At 43.3% G+C, this 25,191-nt stretch overlaps 1 protein-coding gene across 1 annotated transcript in view; it reads right to left on the reverse strand.

Moving 5' to 3' along the window:
- Positions 1-25,191, reverse strand: part of dnah3 (dynein axonemal heavy chain 3) — a 187,519-nt gene that overhangs the window by 29,242 nt on the left and 133,086 nt on the right. Inside the window, exons 43-46 of the mRNA XM_060840939.1 lie at positions 13,971-14,094; positions 11,979-12,135; positions 6,664-6,807; positions 965-1,631 (exon numbers count right to left, since the gene is read on the reverse strand). Of these exons, the coding sequence (XP_060696922.1) occupies positions 965-1,631; positions 6,664-6,807; positions 11,979-12,135; positions 13,971-14,094 (1,092 nt within the window). The remainder of the gene's footprint in view (positions 1-964; positions 1,632-6,663; positions 6,808-11,978; positions 12,136-13,970; positions 14,095-25,191) is intronic.

A 25,191-nucleotide genomic window follows, 5' to 3' on the forward strand; every position in this document is an offset into this window, starting at 1 on the left:
GTCTCTGAAATTGTCACAATATCAAAATCCCAGGTACCAAACCATGCTGCAAGTTCACCCACCTTTTTCCAGACGCTCTTGGCATCCTAATGTTTTCTGTTACATTAATCAAATAATTTAGACATCCAATATGGGTATATAATCTTCTTTATGTAATCAATTTATTCCACCATTGTTGCTTGGCTAAATTAGGCAATGCTACTAAAATTTCACAGTACATTTTCATTTTGTGATACTACTTTGCTACTGATGCCTAGGTTAATAGAAAATTGTCTATCTTCAGAACAAGAAGAATAAAATCATCTGGTACCAATCATGCAGCAGAAAAGCCCTTGCCAAATTACTCTAGATTGCTCAGAAATAGATTCAAATTAGATTAGATTAGATTACTTACAGTGTGGAAACAGGCCCTTCGGCCCAACAAGTCCACACCGACCCGCCGAAGCGCAACCCACCCATACCCCAACATTTACCCCTTACCTAACACTACGGGCAATTTAGCATGACCAATTCACCTGACCCGCACATCTTTGGACTGTGGGAGGAAACCGGAGCACCCGGAGGAAACCCACGCAGACACTGGGAGAATGTGCAAACTCCACACAGTCTATCACCTGAGTCGGGAATTGGATCCACTGTTGTGACACTAACAGTTTTAATTCAGATCTAGCTTGGTCGATCTATACCACGTGATCTATCATAATTGAATTAACATTGAGTGCAGACCAAACTGAGGGAGATATGGGAGGATGTGTAGAAATAAAGACTTACATTGTAGTGCATCTTCCATGACCGAAAGATATACCAAAATGCTTTATAAACTCAAAGTATCAAGCTCACCATCTCTTTCTCATGGGATGAGCAATAAACGCTGGCCCAGCCAGCAACACCTGCATCTCATAAACAAATTTTAAAAGTACTTACTTAACCATTACTATTGCAATGTAGGGATATAAGCTCTTACCTAAAACAATATGTAAATTAGCTTTTACTTTTTCAATGAAGTAATTATATAATGACAGTGGAGTGGCCTCAATTCTCTTTCCATCAGTCCTGGCAACACTTTGCATCTTTTCAAGGAGTTCAGCTTTCTCATCCGCCGGGAAGATATTGGGTACATCTCCCGTGTTCAACAACATGTTGATGTCTTCCACAAACGACTCATCTTTAATTTGACTATCACTAAACATGAAGACAGTCTGTTTGCCATCAACTCCAGTCTTGATCATTATCTGTTTAACATCATCTCTCCATTCACTCTTGCCGTAGTTCTTTGAGATTTCAATTTGGAAGAGATTGAATTCGTTCATGAAGGTGGACAGCTTTGTTGCACTCTGTCTGCCACTTCCGCCAACACCAACCAGAAGCAAGTGGCCATTGTCTTGCTTTAACACTCTGCATATTCTTGAGATGTGCTCTATCGCAAACCTGAACATAACCAGGGCCATTGGAGCTTTACTGACATTGTTATATTCTGACAGATAATATTCCATGACTGATGTAAGTTGTTTTAAGTCTACAATTTCGTCATAAGCCTTTGCACTGGAATCTGGCTTTAGATAATCCCCAAAAAATAGACTGCGGATATTGTCATCAGTAACTTTCCCCGATGGAGTCAAATGGCTCAAAACCTATGCAAATGGGATGGAAACAGATTGTTAGAGATTTGGTTGTGTGTGTTTAATTCACTAAAGCCCAGACAAATTAGCTTATTTTAGTACTAAAATAACCATGCTCATTATTCACCAGAGGAAGAGAAAGAATCAAATTGAGCTATTCCTGTCCCCATCAAGGAACCATTGCTGGAAATACATACATATGAATGTTAGATGAAAGTATTTCTTTTTGTCTAGGTTTTAAGAGATTCTCCAGATAAATGACCTCACTCATTATCTTCGCTGAGTGAGATACCTATGGTCTCAAGCTGCTGAGAATAACAGGAACTGCAGGACAAGAAAGAAAGATAAGTCCTGATATTATGTATTCATGATATAGTCATTTGAAATTCTACTTGGACGTGTCCAATGTAGGCAATATATCCATCCTGTGTTAGCAACTTCACTGGAATAATACAGGGTGATTAAGTGACTGTTTTAATCATTCCTGGAGTAGTGTACCAGAGCTTAATTTCAAAACTCAGGTTTAAATAGTAACACAGTAAGTGATTGATAGATCAAACAATTCTATATGACAAAAGTCTCTGTAAAAGTGAAACCACTTTGGAAGAATTAGCTAAAATCTTGGAGATTTGCTGCATTCTTTCAGGAGTCAGTGGTAATGTCATCGGACTGATAGTATAGAACCTTAAGATACTGTTCTGGGGGTGTGGATTCAAATCCCGCAATAACAGATGGTGAAATTTGAATTCAATAAAAGAAAGTCTGGAATTAAAAGCCGGTTTAATAGTCACCATGTAACCATTGTCGATTATTGCAAAAAGTCCATCTCTTTCAAAGATGAGCTGTTGGGAGAAAAGCTGCAGCCTTACCTGCTCTGAGCTAACTCCAAATACTTCGCAATGTGGTTGACTCTTAACTGTCCTCTGAAATAGTTTAGCGAGCATCTTAATTCTAGGGCAGTTAGGCATGGCCAATAAATGCTGGCCTAGTCTGTGACGTGAACATCCATGAGTGAATGAAACAAAAAGTATGTCAGGTTCTTTCCTTTATGTACAGATTGAGTTTGCTAATAATCTAGATGAGCCTCAGAAGTAAACTGTGACATGATTCATCTCTGTAAGTCATGTTCATGTTCTGCACAGAAGTTGGATCCTTAGAACTTGGAGCAGGTCTCTTACCATCTCTTATCATCACTGATAAACGGAGGTTATACGTAGATTAAGTCTATAGCTCTCTGAAAGTGGCAACATATGTGGAGGTGGTAAAGAAAGTGTATGGTGTGTTTACCTTCATCGATTGGAGCATTGAGTATAAAAGCTGGCTAATCACGTATCTGTATAAAACTTTAGTTAGCCACATTTGGGACATTATGTGCAGTTCTGGTCACCACAGTATAGGAAGGATGTGGAAGCTTTAGAGAGGGGGCAAAAGAGGTTTACCAGGATATTACTTAATTGGTGTGTAATAGTTATAAGGAGATGGTGGACAAACTTGGATTGTTTTTGCTAGTATGTTGGAGGCTAAGGGTGACCTGATAAAAGTATATATAATTATGACAGGCATAGGTATGGTGGATAGGCAGAGTCTTTTTCCCAAGTTGGAGATGACAAATACTAGGGGCAGAGATTTAGAATGAGAAGTGAAAAGTTTAAAGGAGATGTATGAGGCAATTTGTTTACATCAAAGGCTGGAATGTGTTACAGGGAAGATGATAGAAACAGATATGATTAAAAGGTATTTAGACAGAGAGATGAACAGGCAAAAAAATACAGGGATAAGGGCCAGGGTAGATGAGATTCCATACAGTGTGGAAACCGGCCCTCGGCCCACCCAGTCCACACCGACCCTCCGAAGAGTGACCCATCAGACCCATTTCCCTCTGACTAATGCGCCTAACACTATGGGTAATTCACCTGACCTGCATATCTTTGTGACTGTGGAAGGAAACCCATGAAAACGTGGGGAGAATGTGCAAACTCCACACAGACAGTTGCCTGAGGCTGGAACCGAACCTAGGACCTTGGTGCTGTGAGGCAGCAGTGCTAACCACTGAGCCACCATGCCACCCCAGTGCAGGCAGTTGGGATTAGTTTAGAATGGCATAATGGTTGGCCCAGACTTAGTGGGCTGAACGACCTGTACCTGACCTGTACAGTTCAATGTTCTATGTTTTATCACACACAACATAACATTAAACACAGTGTAACTGCGACAGAGCATTTGTTACAACATGAAGAACCAGCACTAATGACAATCAAACTCAGTACTGAAAGTTAATTGTAATCAGGATCACTTTTTCAAGGTGTTAGTGTCCTGTCTATTTCAGTCCTTGAGTGAAAATTCTTTCCAGGTGAATACCTTATCCATTGCCTATATGGTCGCCTTCTTCACAGACACTGTTTAAAATCAAGACTTTGAATTAAAAATCCCAGTTAACACGATGGAGCAGAGTGGCTGTCTAACTGATTATTTGTAATAACTGCTTGCACAACTTTGCTCAAGCACCACTTTCATCTAAGCTCTAAATTTAAATAGGTTGAAATTACTTTCATGCTAAGTTGGGCTGTAAGACTGTGATGATACTGTGGCTTTAAAAGGTGTATTTTGTCCTGGTTTTTATTCGGAAGAGAGGCTGAGACAGAGGCATTGAGCAGTCTATTTCAAACCAATAGAGTAAACAACTTGTGAGGCCTTTGGGTTTTTTTTAAGTTGGAACAATAGAAGCAGCCTGAATGGGTGGAGTCTGGCTCCCACAGAAGCAGTGTTTTAGTTTAGCTTTCAATAGTTATTAGGATTTTGAAGCTGCCATACATCTCTTCCTGCTACAGAAAAATGCTTCAGGTCTCTATTTCTGCCAGTATTTTCTCTTGATGTTCTTTCCTCTTGGACTAGAGGAGTTCTCACTGCATGTGACACAATTTATTTTACTGAATTTACCTTTGCCCAAGGTACATTTATGTGATGTTACTATATTGAAACTGTTGATGTTTAGTAGTTAAATGATCCATTATTCTTTTCAGTTTCCAATAAAGTTAGACCAATTCTTCTTCCTTTCATTTGTATCTTGACCCAATGATGAGAATAAAGTGTGATTTGCTTAAAGCCAAATGATGTAACCAATCAGATTACACCAGGAACACAGCGCCTTACACTTGCCTTTAAATAAGAAAACGTTAGGCTCTAGGCTATTCTCCTTGACGTATTTGAAGGGGGTTCGGTCTGGTCCATAACAAGCGGCAGAACATCATCACTTACAACACATACTTCCAATTAACATATTGGCAAGGGACTGAAAACTGGAAGGAAATGTTTCAGACAGAATGGTGTGGTTTGTGGCAGGAGCGACTCTGAGAAATTACTTGCCTAGTGATTTCAGAGTCTACAAAATTCATTTGCTGTCACAAGTGGGGAAATGACCATCTGCTAGGCTTTCCTCAATGGCATTCTAAAGGTGGATGCCGGGAACTTGAATTATTCCAATGGCTAAGCCAAAATTAGGAAATAAACAGGGGAGATATGGTGTGGTTAAATGTGATGATTTCCTCATAGAGGCAGGTAATACTGTGCAATTCAGCCAGTATTCTTCACTGTTATGATTGAGGAGTAATGCACAGGCCATTCAGGCAGTGATGCCTTGCCCAATGGAACCAACATAATCTGCAGAGTATTGGCTCGAAGCTACACACCCCCTCCCCCATCACACGGGGTTTCACAGGACAGTGATGAGGCTACAGCTGGAGTACTCTACACCATATTGACCACTTTATTTGAAGAAGGATGCAAATAAAGTACAAACAGCTCAGAAAAGATTCACCAGCTTAAGATCACAAATGAGTGGGTTGCCTTATGGAGAGGCTAGGTTTGTATTCACTGGAATTAAGAAAAGTAAGAGGTGACTTGATTGAAAACTAAAAGATCCTGAGAGGACTTGACTGGATGGATGTGGAGAGGACGTTTCCTCAGGTGGGAGAATCTGGAACTAAGGGCCACTCTTTAAAAATGTGGAGCCATCCGTGTGAAATAGAGAAAGGGCAATTTTCCTCTTCTCTTTCAAAGATTCCGTGCCTTTGGAACACTTTTCCCCAAAAGATAGTGGAAGCAGAGTCTTTGAATATTTTTAAAATAAAGGTTGATAGATTTTTGATAAGTGGGGTTGGGATAGGAGGTTAAAATCAGATCAGCCATGACCTAATTGAATGAGGGAGTAGGCTCAAGGGGCCAAATGCATTCATGGAATATGGGCATCACTGTTCAGCCCAACATTTATTGCCCCAAGGGCAGTTAAGAGTCAATCACATTGCTGTAGGTCTGGAATCACATATAGGCCAGACCAGGTTAGGATGGCAGTTTCTCTCCCAAAAGGGCAATAGTGAACTGGATGGGTTTTTCCTGAAAATTGAAACATATTGAATACTGAAAGGCATGGACAGAGTAGATGTGGGGAAGATGTTTCCATTGGTAGGAGAGACCAGGACCCGAGGGCATATCCTTAGAGTAAAGGGAAGGCATTTTAGAATGGAGATAAGGAGAAACTTCTTCAGCCAGAGAGTGATGAATCAATGGAATTCACTGCCACAGAAGGCTGTGGAGGCCAGGTCATTGAGTATATTTAAGACGAAAGATGGGTTCTTGATTGTCAAGGGGATCAAGAATTACAGGGAGAAAGCGTGAGAATGAGGTTAAGAAACCTACCAGCCATGATAGACACAATGGGCTTAATGGTATAATTTCTGCTCCTATGTCTGATGTCTTATAGTCTTATGATAATACCACTAGGTCATCATCTCCCTTTCTGTTGCATGACATAAGATGTTAGGCACTGGATTATTTATTAATACAATGAAGTAAATCAAACAAATCAAAGGGATTTTGCACATGGTACAACAATTTGCAAAGCAGTACGTGAAAAATGCAATTATGATATTATGATAGGGAATGGATGGGAACTTATTGTTTAAAACATTTTTCTTGTTCTTTGTGCAAAATTATGAGTAGTACCCAGCAATTTTAAACATCCCAAAAATAAGACAAGACCAGAAATTACCTTATCAACGCTCTGTTTGAAGAAGTTTGAGGTGGTTTCTTTAATTATTTGGAAAAATATCTTTCTATCATCATCCGCAATCAATCTGTCATAAAAAACCCTGTAAACTTCATGAATCCAGAGACGAATCAATTTATCTCCCTCCTGGGAAAGGAATCATAAATGGCACATCACTAAAACATTTAACACAAAAACAGCTGAGGACGAGCTTCAGGATCGAAAAACACTACTACTGGAGATACGTCCAGCTACAATTTGAAGTACCTTTTTTTCCATATTCATTCATGGGATGTGGGTAGCATGGCTTGGCCAGCATTTATTTCCAATCCCTAGTTGCCTTGGGGAACATGTGCATGTTAGGTGGATTGGCCATGCGGAATTACAGGATTGGGGCTGGGTCTGGGTGGAATGCTCTTCAGATGGTCAGTGTGGACTCAATGGACCAAATGGCCCACACTGTAGAGATTCTATGATACTATATGATTCTTAGAAGGTGGTGAGGTATCTTCTTGAACCCTTGTACTTTTTGGGCCAGAGGGAGGGAATTCCAGGATTTTGATCCAGCGACAGTGAAGGAACAGAAATATATTTCCAAGTCAGGATGGTGAGTGGCTTGGACGGGAACTTGCAGGTGGTGGTGTTTCCATGTGCCGTTATCCTTCCTAAACAAAAGAAAATAAGAACTAGGAGCAGGAGTAGGCCATCTGGCCCCTTGAGTTTGCTTCGCCATTCAATAAGATCATGGCTGACCTTTTAGTGGCCTCAGCTCCACTTAACTGCCCTCTTACCGTAACCCTTAATTCCTTCATTGTTCAAAAAAACCTACCTTAGCTTTAAAAACATTTACTGAAGTAGTGTCAACTACTCCACTGTGGAGAGTGTGGTGTTGGAAAAGCACAACAGGTCAGGCAGCACCCAAGGAGCAGGAGGATCGACATTTTGGGCATAAGCCCTTCCTCAGGAACTTAGTCAACTACTTCACTGGGCAGGGAATTTCATGGATTTACAACCATCTGGGTGAAGAAGTTCCTTCTCAATTCAGCCCTAAATCTGCTCCCCCTAATCTTGAGGCTATGCTGTCTTGTCCAGTGGAAACATCCTTGCTACTTCTATCTTATCGATTCCCTTGGTAATTTTGTATGTTTCTATAAGATTCCCCCCTCATTTTTCTAAATTCCAATGAATATAATCCCAGTCTACTCAGTCTCTCCTCATAAGCCAATCCCCTCAACTCCAGAATCAACCTGGTGAACCTCCTCTGCGCCGCCTTGAGTGCCAGTACATCCTTTCTCAAGTAAGGAGACCAAAAATACAAGCAGTACGCCAGGTATGGCCTCACCAGTACCTTGTACATCTGCAACATAACCTCCCTGTTTTTAAACTCAACCCCTTTAGCAATGAAGAACAAAATTCTATTTGCCTTAATTACTTGTTGTACCTGCAGACCAACCTTCTGTGGTTCATGCACAAGGACACCCAGGTCCCTCTGCATTGCAGCATGTTACAACATTTTACCATTCAGATACCAGTCCTTTATACTGTTATTCTTAACAAAATGGATGACTTCATAATTATTAACATTGTATTCCATCTGCCAGACCTTTGCCCACTCACTTAAAGTATCCAGGTTCCTCTGCAAAGTTTCACAGTCCTCTGCACACTTTGTTCTGCCACTCATCTTAGTATCATTGGAAAATTTTGACACCGTACAAGGGGTCCCAAAAACAAATCATCTATATACATTGTAAATAAGTGTGGTCCCAACAGTGATCCCTGAGGCACACCCCTTGTTACTGATTGCCTACCAGAATAGCACTCATTTATCCACACTCTTTGCTTCCTTTTAGTCAACCAATCCTCTATCCATAGAACATAGAACATAGAACATAGAAGGATACAGCGCAGTACAGGCCCTTCGGCCCTCGATGTTGCGCCGACCGAATCCTACCTAACCTATACTAGCCCAATAACTTCCAAATGCCTATCCAATGCCCGCTTAAATGACCATAAAGAAGGAGAGTTCACCACTGATACGGGCAGGGCATTCCATGAACTCACAACCCGCTGTGTGAAGAATCTACCCCTAACATCTGTCCTATACCTACCACCCCTTAATTTAAAGCTATGTCCCCTAGTAACACCTGACTCCATTAGCGGTAAAAGGTTCTTAGTATCTACCCTATCTAAACCCCTAATCATCTTATACACTTCTATCAGATCTCCCCTAAACCTTCTCTTCTCCAATGAGAACAGCCCCAAGTGCCTCAGCCTTTCCTCATAAGATTTTCCTACCATTCCAGGCAACATCCTGATAAACCTCCTCTGCACTCGTTCTAAAGCTTCCACATCCTTCCTATAGTATGGCGACCAAAACTGCACACAATACTCCAGATGAGGCCTCACCAGAGTCTTATACAACTGCAACATGACCTCAGGACTCCGGAACTCAATTCCTCTGCCAATAAAGCCCAGTACACCATATGCCTTCCTCACAGCACTATTTACCTGGGTGGCAACTTTCAGAGATCTGTGTACATGGACACCAAGATCCCTCTGCTCATCCACACTACCAAGTAGCCTACCATTAGCCCAGTAATCCATCATCTTGTTATTCCTACCAAAGTGAACGACTTCGCACTTAGCTACATTGAATTCCATTTGCCACATTTCCACCCAGCTCTGCAACTTATCTATATCCCGCTGTAACCTACCACTTCCTTCCTCACTATCCACAACTCCACCGACTTTTGTGTCATCCGCAAACTTGCTTACCCAGCTTTCAAGTCCTTCCTCTAGATCATTTATAAAGATAACAAAAAGCAATGGTCCCAAAACAGATCCTTGTGGTACACCGCTAGTAACTGCGCTCCAAGATGAACATAATCCATCAACTACTACCCTCTGTCTCCTTCCAGCCAGCCAATTCCTAATCCAAACCTCTAATGTATCCTCAATGCCATACCTCCGAAGTTTTAGCATTAGCCTACCATGGGGAACCTTATCGAACGCCTTACTAAAATCCATATACACAACATCTACTGCTTTACCCTCATCCACTTCCTTAGTCACCTTCTCAAAGAACTCAATAAGGTTTGTGAGGCACGACCTGCCCTTCACAAAACCATGCTGGCTATCCCTGATCACGTTATTCCTACCCAGATGTTCATAAATCTTATCCCTTACCATTCTCTCTAAGACTTTGCCCACCACTGAAGTCAGACTCACTGGCCTATAGTTACTAGGGCTATCCCTACTCCCTTTCTTGAACAATGGGACCACATTCGCTATCCTCCAGTCCTCTGGTACTATTCCCGTTGACAATGACGACATAAAAATCCAGGCCAATGGCTCTGCTATCTCCTCCCTAGCTTCCCATAGGATCCTGGGGTAAATGCCATCAGGCCCAGGAGACTTATCTATATTCATCCTTTCCAATATTCCCAAAACCTCTTCCCTGCATATTTCCAGGGCATCCATTCTAATTATTTGTGATTCCATATTCACATCAGCAACAGTGTCCTGTTCCTGAGTGAATACTGATGAAAAGTACTGATTTAATGTCTCTCCAATCTCCTCCGCCTCCACACACAACTTCCCACTACTATCCTTGACTGGACCGATACCTACCCTAGTCATCCTTTTATTCTTGACATACCTATAGAAAGCCTTTGGGTTTTCCCTAATCCTACCAGCTAAAGACTTTTCATGTCCCCTTCTCGCTTCTCTTAGCTCCCTCTTTAGCTCCTTCCTGGCTACCTTATAACTCTCAAATGCTAATCCATGCTAATACTTTACCCTTAAAACCATGCATCTTCACCTTATGCAGCAGCCTCTTCTGCAGGACCTTGTCGAAGGCCTTTTGGAAGTCTAGGTACATCACATCCACTGGGTCCCCATTGTCTACCGTGCTCATAATATCTTTATAGAATTGTAAAACATTAGTTAAGCTTGGTCTGCCCTTCATGAACCCATGCTGCATCTGCCCAATGGGACGATTTCTATCTAGATGCCTTGCTATCTCTTCCTTGATAATAGACTCGAGTGTCTTGCCCACTACAGAGGTTAAGCCTCACTGGGCTATAATTCCCCAGCTTTTGTCCACCTCCCTTTTTAAACAGTGACATCACACTTGCTGTTTTCCAATCTGCTGGGACTGCCCCAGAGTCCAGTGAATTTTGGAAAATTACCACAAGTGCACTTGCTATTTATCCCGCTATTTCTTTTAGTACCCTGGGATGCAATCCATCAGGGCCAGGAGACTTGTCTATCCTTAGCTCCCTTAGATTGCCCAACACTACCTCTTCCGTAATAATGATTGTTTCCAGGTCCTCATCTACCTTCATCTTTTTGTCAATTACCGGCCGGTTATTCATGTCCCCCACTGTGAAGACCGATACAAAACACCTATTCAGTGCCACAGCCATCTCATCATACCCCATATCTAAATGCCCCTTCTCATCCTCTGAAGGACTAATGTCTACTTTAGTCACTATTTTTATTTTATATATTCACAGGAACTTTTGCTATCTGTTTTTATATATTCTACTAGTTTTTTCTCATGTTTTATCTTACTTTTCTTTATATTTTTCTGGGAGTAGTGCTTGTGGGTTTGGATAGTGCTGTCCAAGGTGCCAGGGTGAGTTGTTACGCTGTATGTTATCTATCCTGCAGCTTTCCTGTTTGATTGGCCCTGATGTTTGGAGAATAAACATTTGCCTTGTGAAGGACAGGAATTAATACTCTCAAAGTAGGCCTGCTCATCTGGCATCAGCTCTGAACATTACATGACACTTTATCCACTGCAAGCTACTCCCGTGTGGTTGGTTCTTCCGCCTGGAGTCGTGTAAGCTTCGGTTTTGTTTCACAACTCTTCAATTAACTCTACTGAGGTCAAAGCCTCCCAATCTGTGCTTCCACAGTGGGATCAGAATGCTGAGCAGTATCACATAGTGAGGGTCTTGAACACGAGGGCAGCATTAGATTGAGTTATTGTAGCAGTGCTCCCACTCTAACATACCCCCTATGGCACTCTCACAGCTCTCATTGAAAGATACCAACAATTTTCAATGGGCCATAGTGGAATAAAGTTTGGGAGGGACAGTTCTTGCACATGAAGCAGAGGCATACATTAGAAGTGATGTTTTATATTTCAGAAGCAAATTTAATTGAAATTCAGTAGATGGTTAGTATATTTTTGCAAACGATTTACTTTTAGTTTACACAATAGATTTTGATAATTTTAGACAACTACTTCCCATTCAACTGTTAGAAGGTGTGTGGGTTTGAACGGACTATAAGAAGGTCTGATCACTTACTTTCAGATGGGTATTTGGACACAAAAGCACTCCTTTAATCACTCGAGAGAAATCTCGCAGATTGAACACATAATGAGATTTGGAAGGGGTTGGAAGGAAGTTGTCCACTGCAGCTTTATAAACTGCCATGGTGGCCTGTACCATCATCTTACCCAACCTGAAATAGAGAAGAGCTTGACAGTTTCATCCAAAATTCCTGTTGCCACTCAACATCAACAAGTACAACCTGGGAATTTGTGGGAGACCCGGAGCAAATCACACTGATCAGCAACCCCGCACGTCCCCACCCCAGGGCAAAGTACACCATGCAGCACCTCCCTATGTACCCATCCCTGGGGCAAATCAAACTGTGCAGCATCCTCCACCCCCACATCTCCATTCCAGAGCCAATTATACTCTTCACCACACCTCACACCCCAGGGCTAGAGCATATCACACCGTGCCCCGCCCAACATTCCCTCCCCACCTCTGGAACAAACCACACTGGCCCAGCTTTCTATAGGAGAAATTCATCTCAATTCATTCTTCAACCTTTTCCTCATAGCCCTGTAAATCTCTTCTTTTCAATTGTCCAATTGATCCAATTGTCTTTAGAAAACCACTCAAGGGTTGGGCCAAAGGGCCTGTTTAAGGTGGCACAGTGGCTCAGTGGTTAGCACTGCTGCCTCACAGCACCAAGGACCCAGGTTCGATTCCAGCCTCAGGTGACTCTCTGTGTGGAGTTTGTACATTCTCCCCGTGTCTGCGTGGGTTTCCTCCAGGTGCTCCGGTTTCCTTTCATAGTCTAAAGATGTGCAGGTCAGGGTGAAGTGGCCATGCTAAATTGTCCATAGTGTTAGAGCGAGGACTGCAGATGCTGGAAACCAGAGTTTAGGTCAGAATGGTGCTGGAAAAGCACAGCAGGTCAGGCAGCATCCGAGGAGCAGGAAAATCGATGTTTCGGGCAAAAGCCCTTCATCAAGAATAAGTGTAAGATGCATTAGTCATAGGGAAATGGTTCTGGGTGGGTTACTCTTCGGAGGGTCGGTGTGTACTGGTTGGGCTGAAGGGCCTGTTTCCATATTGTAAGGAATATAATCTAATGACTCCCAGACAGTCCATTCCAGACCCTAACCACTCGCGTGAACCTGCCTCTCCTACACTGTCAGACAATGTGTTGAAGAACTGGGGCAAATCACACTGTGCAGCAAACCAAACCCCACCCCTGGGGCAAATCACACTGTGCAGCACACTAACCCCCACCCAGGGGCAAATCATACTCTGCAGCACACTCAGCTCCCCAACCCCCTCAGGCAAATCACACTGTGCAGCACACCAACCTCCTCATCCCTGGGGCAAAAATCACTGTGCACCACACCAAACCCCACCCCTGGGGCAAATCACACTGTGCAGCACACTCACCCCCGCACCTAGCGCAAATCACATTGTGCAGCACACCCAGCTCCCCACCCCTGGACAAATCGCACTGTGCAGCACACCCACCTCCCCATCCCCCCGGGGCAAATCACACTGTGCAGCACACTCACCTCCATCCCTGGGACAAATCACACTGTGCAGCACACTCACTCCCACCCCTGGGCAAATCACACTGTGCAGCACATCCACCTCCACCCTGGGGCAAATCACACTGTGCAGCACATCCACCTCCACCCTGGGGCAAATCACACTGTGCAGCACACTCACCCCCACCCCTGGGGCAAATCACACTGTGCAGCACATCCACCTCCACCCTGGGGCAAATCACACTGTGCAGCACACCCACCTCCCCACCCCTAGGGCAAATCACACTGGGCAGCACACTCACCCCCACCCCGGGGCAAATTACACTGTGGATATGTAGTTAATTAATATTAGGTGCCATATAACATGGCAGTTCAGAGCCATTGCAGCAGTTTGAGTGATATTTGAGAGAGTCAAGAGTTGCAGCCTATATGTAAACCTTCCCACCTACCCCTATTTGATTTTGTTTCATTGAAATTTGTTGACCCCTACCGCAGAAAGGTGTTTTCAAATCCTTTCGCAAAGTGCCAATCCGAAATGGAAGTGAAAATCTTCATCATAGTATCGTCATCGAATGAATCGATGGAGATGATATTCAGATGGCGAGTGAAACGGCCTGTGAGGTAAAGCAGAGGAATGGCATCTGGAGAAACTGGACAGCAACAACTTGGATTTTACAGCTTGTGATACTCAACTAAAAGTTGTGTTTAAACAAACACTGCTAGCTTTACCACCTCACATTGGTCAGAAAGCCCAACACCTCTAAGTTGCACAACGTAATATCAATGTCCAGGTGTTTTTCCCATAACTTTGCAACACTGACTTTGCTGCCCATCATTTTTCAAAAGCCTTACCACATTTCCAGATATTTGATTTTAGGCATTTTCCCATGGAAAGGATTTGGTTATGAATTACTATAAATGAGCTGTTAAATTAAAACTGACACTAACAGCAGGTTGTAAGTGATAATATATTTTTCTCTTTTTGGATCTGTGAACTGATGTAGAAGTTGGACTGCTACACCAGGTGTTTTGAGAAGATTTGTAGTTCAGTTTGCGGTTCTGGATGTAGGTTTGCTCACTGAGCTGGAAGGTTCATTTTCAGACGTTTCATCACCATACTAGATAACATCTTCAGTGAGCCTCTGGATAAAGCACTGGTGGTGTCACCCACTTTTTATTTATATGTTTGAGTTCCCTTGGGTTGGTGATGTCATTTCCTGTGGTGACATCATTTCTGATGGCGATGTTATTTCCTGTTCTTTTTCTCAGGGGTGGTAAATGGGATCCAAGTCAATGTGTTTGTTGATAGAGTTCCGGTTGGAATGCCATGCTTCTAGGAATTCTTGTCTGTTTGGCTTGTCCTCGGATGGATGTGTTGTCCCAGTTGAAGTGGTGTCCTTCCTCATCTGCAAATGTGTTGCTGGTCAAAGCACAGCAGGTTAGGCAGCATCTCAGGAATAGAGAATTCGACGTTTCGAGCATAAGCCCTTCATCAGGAATAAGAGAGAGAGAGCCAAGCAGGCTGAGATAAAAGGTAGGGGGCGGCACGGTGGCACAGTGGTTAGCACTGCTGCCTCACAGCGCCTGTAGACCCGGGTTCAATTCCCGACTCAGGCGACTGACTGTGTGGAGTTTGCACGTTCTCCCCGTGTCTGCGTGGGTTTCCTCCGGGTGCTCCGGTTTCCTCCCACAGTCCAAAGATGTGCGGGTCAGGTGAATTGGCCAAGCTAAATTGCCCGTAGTGTTAGGTAAGGGGTAAATGTAGGGGTATGGGTGGGTTGCGCTTCGGTGGGTCGGTGTGGACTTGTTGGGCCGAAGGGCCTGTTTCCACACTGTAAGTCTAAGTCTAAGTCTAAGGAGGGACTAGGGGGAGGGGCGATGGAGGTGGGATAGGTGGAAGGAGGTCAAGGTGAGGGTGATAGGCCGGAGTGGGGTGGGGGCGGAGAGGTCAGGAAGAGAATTGCAGGTTAGGAGGGCGGTGCTGAGTTGAGGGAACCGACTGAGACAAGGTGGGGGGAGGGGAAATGAGGAAGCTGGAGAAATCTGAATTCATACCTTGTGGTTGGAGGGTTCCCAGGCGGAAGATGAGGCGCTCCTCCTCCAGCCGTCGTGTAGTTGTGTTCTGCCGGTGGAGGAGTCCAAGGACCTGCATGTCCTCGGTGGAGTGGGAGGGGGAGTTAAAGTGTTGAGCCACGGGGTGATTGGGTTGGTTGGTTCGGGCGGCCCAGAGGTGTTCTCTGAAGCGTTCCGCAAGTAAGCGGCCTGTCTCACCAATATAGAGGAGGCCACATCGGGTGCAGCGGATGCAATAGATCTCACCAATATAGAGGAGGCCACATCGGGTCTCACCAATATAGAGGAGGCCACATCGGGTCTCACCAATATAGAGGAGGCCACATCGGGTTCATCTGTATGTAAGGATACTAGTGAGAAAGGGTCATGTCTTTTTGTGGCTAGTTGATGTTCATGTATCCTGGTGGCTAGCTTTCTGCCTGTTTGTCCAATGTAGTGTTTGTTACAGTTCTTACAAGGTATTTTGTAAATCACATTAGTTTTGCTTGTTGTATGTATAGTTCATTAGCTGCTGTTTTAGCATGTTGATGGGTTTGTGGCCTACCATGATGCCAAGGGGTCTGAGATGTATTTGATTTAGGGGAGAGTGGCTCGGGTTTCTGGACACGTTTTGTCTCATTGTTTGGGTTTGTTGCTGAGAAATCGGCAGACTGCGTTCATTGGGTTCCCATTCTTTTTGAATACACTGTATAGGAGATCTTTCTCTGCTCTGCGTAGTCCCTCTGTGCTGCAGTGTGTGGTGGCTCGTTGAAATAATGTTCCAATGCAGCTTTGCTTGTGTAAGCTCTGTAGTTCAGTATTTGGTCCGTATGTATTGTTTTCCTGTAGAGGCTGGTTGGAAGTTCCCCATTGGTTGTTCGCTCTACCGTGACATCTAGGAATGGCAGTTTGTTGTTTTCCTCCTCTTTAGTGAATTTTATGCCAGTTAAGGGTATTATTGTGCACAACCTTTCTATAAATAGAAAGCAGGCTACACCACCAGTGCTTCATTCGGAGACTCACTGAAGATGTTACCTAGTATGGTGATGAAACATCTGAAAACGAACCTCCCAGCTCAGCGAGCAAACCTACATCCAGATACCAAGAGTGTTTTACAACTTGAAAATCGAATGTTGCCTCTTGAGTGGTACAAAGCAAATTTCTCTTTGAAAGCAGTAAGAGGGGGAAATCATTTTAAACCTTTCACATTAAGGAATGTTAAAAAGAATTATTAAAGTTTTATTATATAAGTATTACCTATACAGCATATTCAAGAAGTACGGGTATCCAATATACACAGTCCGCTGATTCCTAAACAACAAACCCAAACAAGTAGACACAACACGCCCAGAGACTCTGGCCATATTACCATACATCAAAGACATCTTGGAGAGGACTGCCAGACGACTCCGACTCCTTGGCATCATAGTAACCAACAAACCTACCAACACACTGAAACAGTTACCGATGAACCTAAAGGACCAAAAACAAATGACCAGCAAAACAAGTGTCATTTTAAAAATACCATGCAAGGACCGTAACATAGAACCTAGAACAATACAGCGCAGAACAGGCCCTTTGGCCTTCGATGTTGCGCCGACCTGTGAATAAATCTAAGCCCATCCTTCTACAGTATCCCATCCTCATCCATGTGCTAATCCAAGGATAGTTTAAATCTCTATAATGTGGCTGAGTTAACTACATTAGCCCTTACTATTCTCTGAATAAAGAACCTGCCTCTGACATCTGTCTTAAATCCATCACCCCTCAATTTGTAGCTATGCCCCCTCGTACAAGCTGATGCCATCATCCTAGGAAAAAGACTCTCACTGTCTACCCTATCTAATCCTCTGATCATCTTGTATGTCTCTATCAAATCCCCTCTTGGCCTTCTTCTCTCCAATGAGAACAGACCCAAGTCTCTCAGCCTTTCCTCATTAGACCTTCCCTCTGGACCAGGCAACATCCTGGTAAATCTCCTCTGCACCTTTTCCAATGCTTCCACATCCTTCCTGTAATGGGGCGACCAGAAATGTACACAGTATTCCAAGTGTGGCTTCACTACCATTTTGTATAGTTGCAGCATGACAATACAGCCCTGGAACTCAATCCTTCTACCAATAAAACCTAACACACCATATACCTTCTTAACAGCACTATCCACCTGGGTGGCAACTTTCAGGGATCTACGTACGTGGACTCCAAGATACCTCTGCACATCCACACTACCAAGAATCTTTCCATTGACCCAGTACTCTGCCTTCCTGTTATTCTTCCCAAAGTGAATCACCTCACATCTATCTGCATTGAACTCCATTTGCCACCTCTCAACCCAATTCTGCAGTTTATCCAAGTCGCCCTGCAGCCTGTAACATTCTTCCCCACTGTCACTACTTCACCAACTTTAGTGTTGTCTGCAAAGTGGTCTCAAAACAGATTCTTGTGGCACACCACTAGTAACCGGACTCCAAACTGAATATTTTCCATCAACCACCACTCGCTGCCTTCTTACAGAAAGCCAGTTTCTAATCCAAACTGCTAAATCACCCTCAATCCCACATCTCTGCACTTTCTCCAACAACCTACCATGTGGAACCTTACCAAAGGCTTTACAGAAGTCCATGTACACCACTGCCCTACCCTCATCTACATGCATGGTCACCTTCTCAAATAACTCAATGAGGTTGTGAGACACGACCTGCCCTTGACGAAACCATGTTGACTATCTGAAATCAAATTATTGCTTGCTAGACGATGATAAATCCTATCTCACATAATGCTTTTTGAAACTTTTCCTACAACAGAAGTAAGGCTGACTGATCTATAATTACCTGGGTTGCCTCTGCTGCCCTTCTTGAACAAGGGCACAACATTTGCAATCCTCCAGTCCTCTGGTACTAAACCTGTAGACATTGATCACTAAAGGCCAAAGGCTCCAACACCTCCTCCCTAGCTTCCCAGTGAATCCTCAGATAAATCCCATCCAGCCCAGGGGACTTGTCTACTGTAACTCCTTCTAGACTTGATAACACCTCTTCCTTACTAATCACGATCCTTTCCAGTCTAATATCTCATATCTCATTATTCTCCTCTTCAATATTCTTCTTTTCCTGAGTGAAAACCGATGAGAAATGTTCGTTTAGCACCGCTCCGATCTCCACAAGGTCCACACACAACTTCCCACTTCCGTCTTTGACTGGTCCTATTCCTACCCTAAACATCCTTTTATTACTCACATACCTATAGAAAGCTCTAGGGTTCTCCTTTATTCTATTTGCTAAAGACTACTCATGTCCTCTCTTTGCTCTTCTTAACTCTCTCTTTAAATCCTTCCTAGCTGATCTGTAACTCTCCATCACATCATCTGGAACATCTTGTCTCATTGTTACATAAGCCTCCTTCTTCTGCTTAACAAGAGATGAAATTTCTGTAGTAAACCACAGTTCCCTTACCTTATTACTTCCTCCCTGCCTGACAGGGAAATACCTATCAAGGACATACAATATCTGTCCCGTAAACCAGCTCCACATTTCCATTGTCCTCATCCCCTGTGTTTTGCTACCCCACTCTATGCATCCTACTTCTTGTCTAATTGCATTATAACAAACAATACATCAGACAGACAGGCAGGAAACTAGCCACGAGGAGATACAAATACCAACTAGCCACAAAAAGGCATGACCCACTCTCACTAGTATCCATACACATAGTTGAAGAAGGACACCACATCAACTGGGACAACACATCCATCCTGGGAGAGGCTAACAGAGACACACACGGGAATTATTCAAACCTGAACTCCATCAATAAACACATCGATTTGGACCCCATTTACCAACCTCTGAGAAAAAGAACCAGAAATGATATCACCCACCTTAAGAGACCAAGACACATAAATAGAAAGTGGGACAGTGCTTCACCAGAGGCTCACTGATGATGTTACCCAGCATGGCAATTAAATGTCTGAAAACAAACCTTCCAGCCCAGTGAGCTAACTTACAACCTGAAGGATTAAAAAGCTGGGAGTGCAACAGCAGCAGAGTGAAAGAAACATTCAGAGCCTGTAGATAGACATTGCTCTCTCTCACCGCTTCCCCCACACCCTCCATGGGCAAAAGACAGAAAAGTCAATGTTTTTAAGAATTCTAAATCAAAAGAAAAGGACTAGTTCCACTTCATCCACCAATGAACTGAAGAATGGCTGACACCTTACAGACAGCCGCATGTCATCAGCACAAAGATCAAAAAGGACTGTGAGAAATAACCTTGCACATTGTTCTCTGAATTTCTGATCTTCAGAATTTTGTTTCTGCTGTCTTCATTCTTTTTCCATCCACAGTCTCAGTGTTAAACAGTTTGCCTCTAGTCTGTCTTAAAACTGTCTGACTGCATGTGTTTAGGGTTTTAAAGGAGGGTATAGTTTAAGTTGCATAAATAAGGAATCCTCTTTTTTCAATCTTAAAAGTCACACAACACCAGGTTATATTCCAACAGGTTTAATTGGAAGCACACTAGCTTTTGGAGCATCGCTCCTTCATCGGATGGACAACCACCTGATGAAGGAGCATTGCTCCGAAAGCTAGTGCCTCCAGTTAAACCTGTTGGATTATAACCTGGTGTTGTGTGACTTTTAACTTTCTACACCCCAGTCCAACACTGGCATCTCCAGATCATCTCTTATCGATGCTCTTGTTAAAGTTAAGTGTGCCACAATGAATAGTTATTTTTACTGTTACTAAAGAAACCCAGGGTGAATTACTTTTGTCCTAAGTAGCAGTCAATCTGTCAAATTGGTAATTTTGGTGGTCTCACTGGGATTTTGTACATTTGTACATTTTGTGACAGGGTATGGAACTGTGGAGCATGATTATTGAGGCACTCTTCCCAGTTTAATTACGACAAATCAAAGGGTATAGCCTCTTAAGCAATCATTCTGTATGCAATGAGTGGCTCTTGCATTCATTGTTATTGTAGTAATCCTAAAAATTTGTTCCCCGTGGGATTAACCTAAAGGACTTGCTCTCTGGGGAATTAGCAGTGAGTAGGGCTACGCAATTTTGCCTGAAGGCAACCTCTGACTTATCAAAACATGACAATTACAGGGATGTAGCAGAAACCTGTGCAAAGGTGAGAAAATGGCAAAAAGCTGAAGTAAATAGACTCTGCCTTGGATACAGAAGAGTTCAAAAGGTTACCCTGAACAATAAGGTATCCTCAATTTTATGATTGATAGGGGTAGTCGGCAAGGTTACCCCCTCTCACCATTGTTGTTTACGTTGGTGGTAGAACCACTGGCAGAGGCCATTCGTCAGAACATCTACATAACAGCTCTGGAAGTGGGATCGAGGGCACACAAGATTACACTGTACACGGATGATGTCCTTCTGTTTTTATTGAACCCAATCACCTCCGCACCCCATTTGATACCAATTCATTTTGAGCTATTTCAGAATATAACATCAACTTTGCAAAATTGGAGGCTATGCCTTTGGGGAACCTTGTTGATGTGCCAGAAGTTGAAGGTGGCTCTAAGTTCCCTTTTAAGTGATCACACGCAGGGTTCCGGTACCTAGGAATTTTTATTACCCCCAAGTTTGATCTGTTATTTCGGACAGACTTTGCTCACTTGCTTGACAATATTAGGCGAGATCTCCAGAGATGGGAGGCTCTTCCAATTCCATGGCTGGGCCGAATAGTCCAGATTAAGATGAATGTTCTTCCTCGTTTGCTTTATCCCATGCGTATGCTCCCTATACTGTTTCCCAGGTCAACGCTGCGGAAGCTTATGGGGTGGTTTGGTTCCTTTGTCTGGCATCGTGGGCAGCCCCTCATCAAACTTACTAAATTGCAGTTGCCTCAAGGAGTGGGAGGGGTTGATTTCCCAAACATCAGAAGGTATCAATTGGGTTCCCTGCTGTCCTTTGTCTGTGATTGGGTAGGTAACGATCCAAACTCAATATGGCTGGATAGTGAGGCCTCCTAGGCAAAGTGCCCTCTTATTAACCTCTTGTTCATGGATAAGATGAGGACAGTTATGGACCACTGCCAGAACCCCATTGTCATTAGTACAGTCTGGGCTTGGAGGACGATGTGTCAGCGTGAGAGTTGTTTATCCAAGACTTTGCTACTTAGACCCATAGTTGGCATTTCAGGGTTCTGACCAGAGATGATGGACTCAGGGTTCAAACTATGGGCAACGAGAGGAGTTTCTAGTTTGGGAGACTTGTTTGAGGGGGAGGTTATGATGTCTTTTGAGCAACTGAACTGCAAATACGAGTTGCCCAGCAGAGATCTTTTCCGTTGTTTTTCAGGTTAGGGATTTCATCCAGAAGAAGACTACACTTCTCACTAAGCCCTATAAGCTCGAGACGGAGAGGTTGTTGCTACGTTCCACAAACACCCTTCTGGTTAGTGCCCTCTATCGCCTGCTGAGTGGCAGAGCCTGGCAGGATATTAACCAGTTATGTGAGGTCTGGGAGCAAGAGCTAGAAGTGGAGATCTCTTCTGAAACATGGGAGAACATATGGGAGAGTACCTGAAAGATCTCAATCCGTAATAAGACATGCGCTACGCAGTTAAAAGTTCTGTATGGGGCTCATCTGACACCAGACCGTCTGGCGTAGTTTAAAAAAGGGGCATCTTCAGTGTGCTCCAAATGTCAAATAAGTGTAGGTACTCTTACCCATTGCTCTGGACATGCCACAGACTCTGTGTTTATTGGAGCGCTGTGGCGGGAGAGATGGGGAGGGTATTGAGGACTGAAGTCAAAGTAGACCCGATATCTCTCCTCTTAGATCTACCGAATTTACCATCTTTAGAAGGGCATAGGAAGAAACTATTTAATATCCTTGCATACTGTGCATGGAAGAATATTCTGATGAGCTGGGTGTCTGAGAACCCGCTGGGCTTGCTGGGATGGCAGACATTAATTATGGAGCACATTCCCTTGGACTTTTTTTACAAACATGGTGTACCACACAGCAGACCATTTTTATAAGACATGGCAGCCCTACTTGAGTTACTTGAAAATAAATTTGTCAGTTATCTTAACTGGGGGGTGTGTTTAACCAGAGTGGTTTGTCAAGCTTTGGGCCCTGGAGGGGATCTCCTGAGTAAATGCAGGTAAATATACAACACTCCCATTCCTTTGTTTGGGAGCTTTGCACCAAGCACAGCTGTTCTGTATTTTGTTTTTTTTTGGTGTTGCTTTGCACAGTGTTAGGGTTTGTTTTGTATTTGAGGATAGGTTAATTGTTAAGAGACAGTAATTGTATTGTAATTTGTATTTTTTTTCTTTTTATTATACTGATATTTATTATTGATTGTATTTTCAATAATTTTATGTATTTGTAAAGTTAAAAAAAATTGCTAATAAATATATTTACAAAAAAAAATAAGGTATCCTCATAACCTTTTATTTGCACTGTTACACAAGAACATAATTTATATCCCTACAATGAAATTTACAGTTTACAATTCCATTTAAACATTCAGCATCTAATATTAGCTCAGTGCACCTTTAGAAAGATTGACTAAATTTGTGTTTAGAATACACATGGGCTGGACGATCTCTGAGGTAGGGCATCCTGTCATGTGGGGTGGGCTGGTGGAGAATTAAGTCTCCTCTCCAGTCAACTCTCACTCATCAAAGTGTTAAATGGCTGGGGCTGCTGACATTAGTGGGATGCTGTCACTACCAACTCTCTTGATAGTGGTATTGGACCCACCAACAGCAAACTTCAGCTCCACGTTACGCTGCTCCATAACAGTATCTATACTGTTGACATGTAGAGTCAACTTGGATAAAGGTTAAGATACTTGGTCTGCCAATTGCTGGAAAAAAACCTTTTATATCTATTGTTCACTCACTTTCAATTGTGGATGAAAATGTATCTCTGGATTGTACCCCGATTATGCCCCCAAAGTTGGGCCAAGACGCACCTTTCATTGGACTCTTCATCCTTACTTAACTCTGTGTAGGCTCAGGGTGACAGACTGTCCCAATTTTTACTGGATCGTTCTTTGAAATCTCTATCTGTCCCATGCTCTGTATATTTGTTTTCATCCCCAGAATGTAATTTGTTCCAGGTTTGTAAAACGGGGACTGTGCCTGGTTCCTGCTTACAGTACGATTGCAAATTAAGTATTAAGTTAATTTTGATTCGCTTTTGTTCTCAACTGTACCAGTCTCAGATTGAAATCTTCCCTCACTATCTCCCTGGGTCCCACCCTCACCCCCCCACTACCTTACTAGTTTAAATCCTCCTGAGCAGTTCTAGCCAATTTCCCTGCCAGTATATTAGTCCCCATCCAATTTAGGTGCAATCGTCCTTCTTGTACAGGTCATGTCCACCCCAATACAGCTTCCAATGATCCAAAAATGTGAATCCTTCTCCTATACACCAGCTCCTCAGCCATACATTCATCTCTCTATCCTCCTATTCCTGCCCTCACTAGCTCATAGCACTGGGAGTAATCCAGACATTACTACTCTCAGGGACCTCGTTTTTAGACTCCTGCCTAACTCTCTGTAATCTCCCTCTGTAATCTCTGTAATCAACCTTTTCCCTTCCAATGTCGTTGGTTCCAATGTGGACAATGACCTGATGTTGGCCCTCCTCCCCCTTGAGAACATTCCACACCCTCTCTGAGACATCCTTGATCCTGGCACCAGGGAAGCAACACACCATTCTGATTTTTTGCTGCTGGTCACAGAAACGTCTATCTGTGCCTCGGACTAGAGAGTCCTCTAAGACAATCGATCACTTGGAACCAATGTACCTCTCATTACATTAGAGCCAGTCTCAATGCCAGAAACTTGGCTGTTTGTGCTATGTTCCCCTGAGAATCCATTACCCCCGACATTTTCCAAAACAGCATATTTGTTTGAAATGGGGATAGCCACAGAAGATTCCTGCACTACCTGCCTACCTCTCTTATCTTTTCTGTAGTAAACCCATCTATGGGACTGTAACTGAGACTTTCCCTCCTTCCTATAACTGTCATCTATCATAGCCCCTTGCTCTTGTAAATTCTTCATTGCCTCTAACTGCCTCTTCAACCGATCCATTCAATCTGGTAGGGTTCGCAACCAACAACATTTATTGCAGATATAATCCTCAGTAACCCGTAGACTCTCCCTAGACCCCCACATCCGACAAGAAGAGCATATCACTCTACTAAGGGCCGTTTTTGCTTCTTTCAATCTACAGACCCAGAAAATAGCACTGTCTTATTCCTCTACAAAACACTACTCCCAGTGTTACGAATTAGTGCGGGTAGGAATAGGAGGATAGAGGAGATGAATGCATGGCTGAGAAGCTGGTGTATGGGAGAAGGATTCATATTTTTGGATCATTGGAAGCTGTTTTGGGGTAGAATTGACCCGTACAAGAAGGACGGATATAGGACAGGGAGATAGTGAGGGAAGATTTCAATCTGAGACTGGTACAGTTGAGAACAAAGGTGAGTCAAACAGTCAGGGCAGGCAGGGAAAAAGCAGAGAACAAGGCAGGACTGATAAATTAAACTGCATTTATTTAATTGTAAGGGGCCTAACAGGGAAGGCAGATGAACTCAGGGCATGGTTAGGAACATGGGACTGGGATATCATAGGAGTTACAGAAACATGGCTCAGGGATGGGCAGGATTGGCAGCTT

This window comes from Hemiscyllium ocellatum, chromosome 20, assembly GCF_020745735.1.
Source record: "Hemiscyllium ocellatum isolate sHemOce1 chromosome 20, sHemOce1.pat.X.cur, whole genome shotgun sequence".
NCBI classification, from domain to species: domain Eukaryota; kingdom Metazoa; phylum Chordata; class Chondrichthyes; order Orectolobiformes; family Hemiscylliidae; genus Hemiscyllium; species Hemiscyllium ocellatum.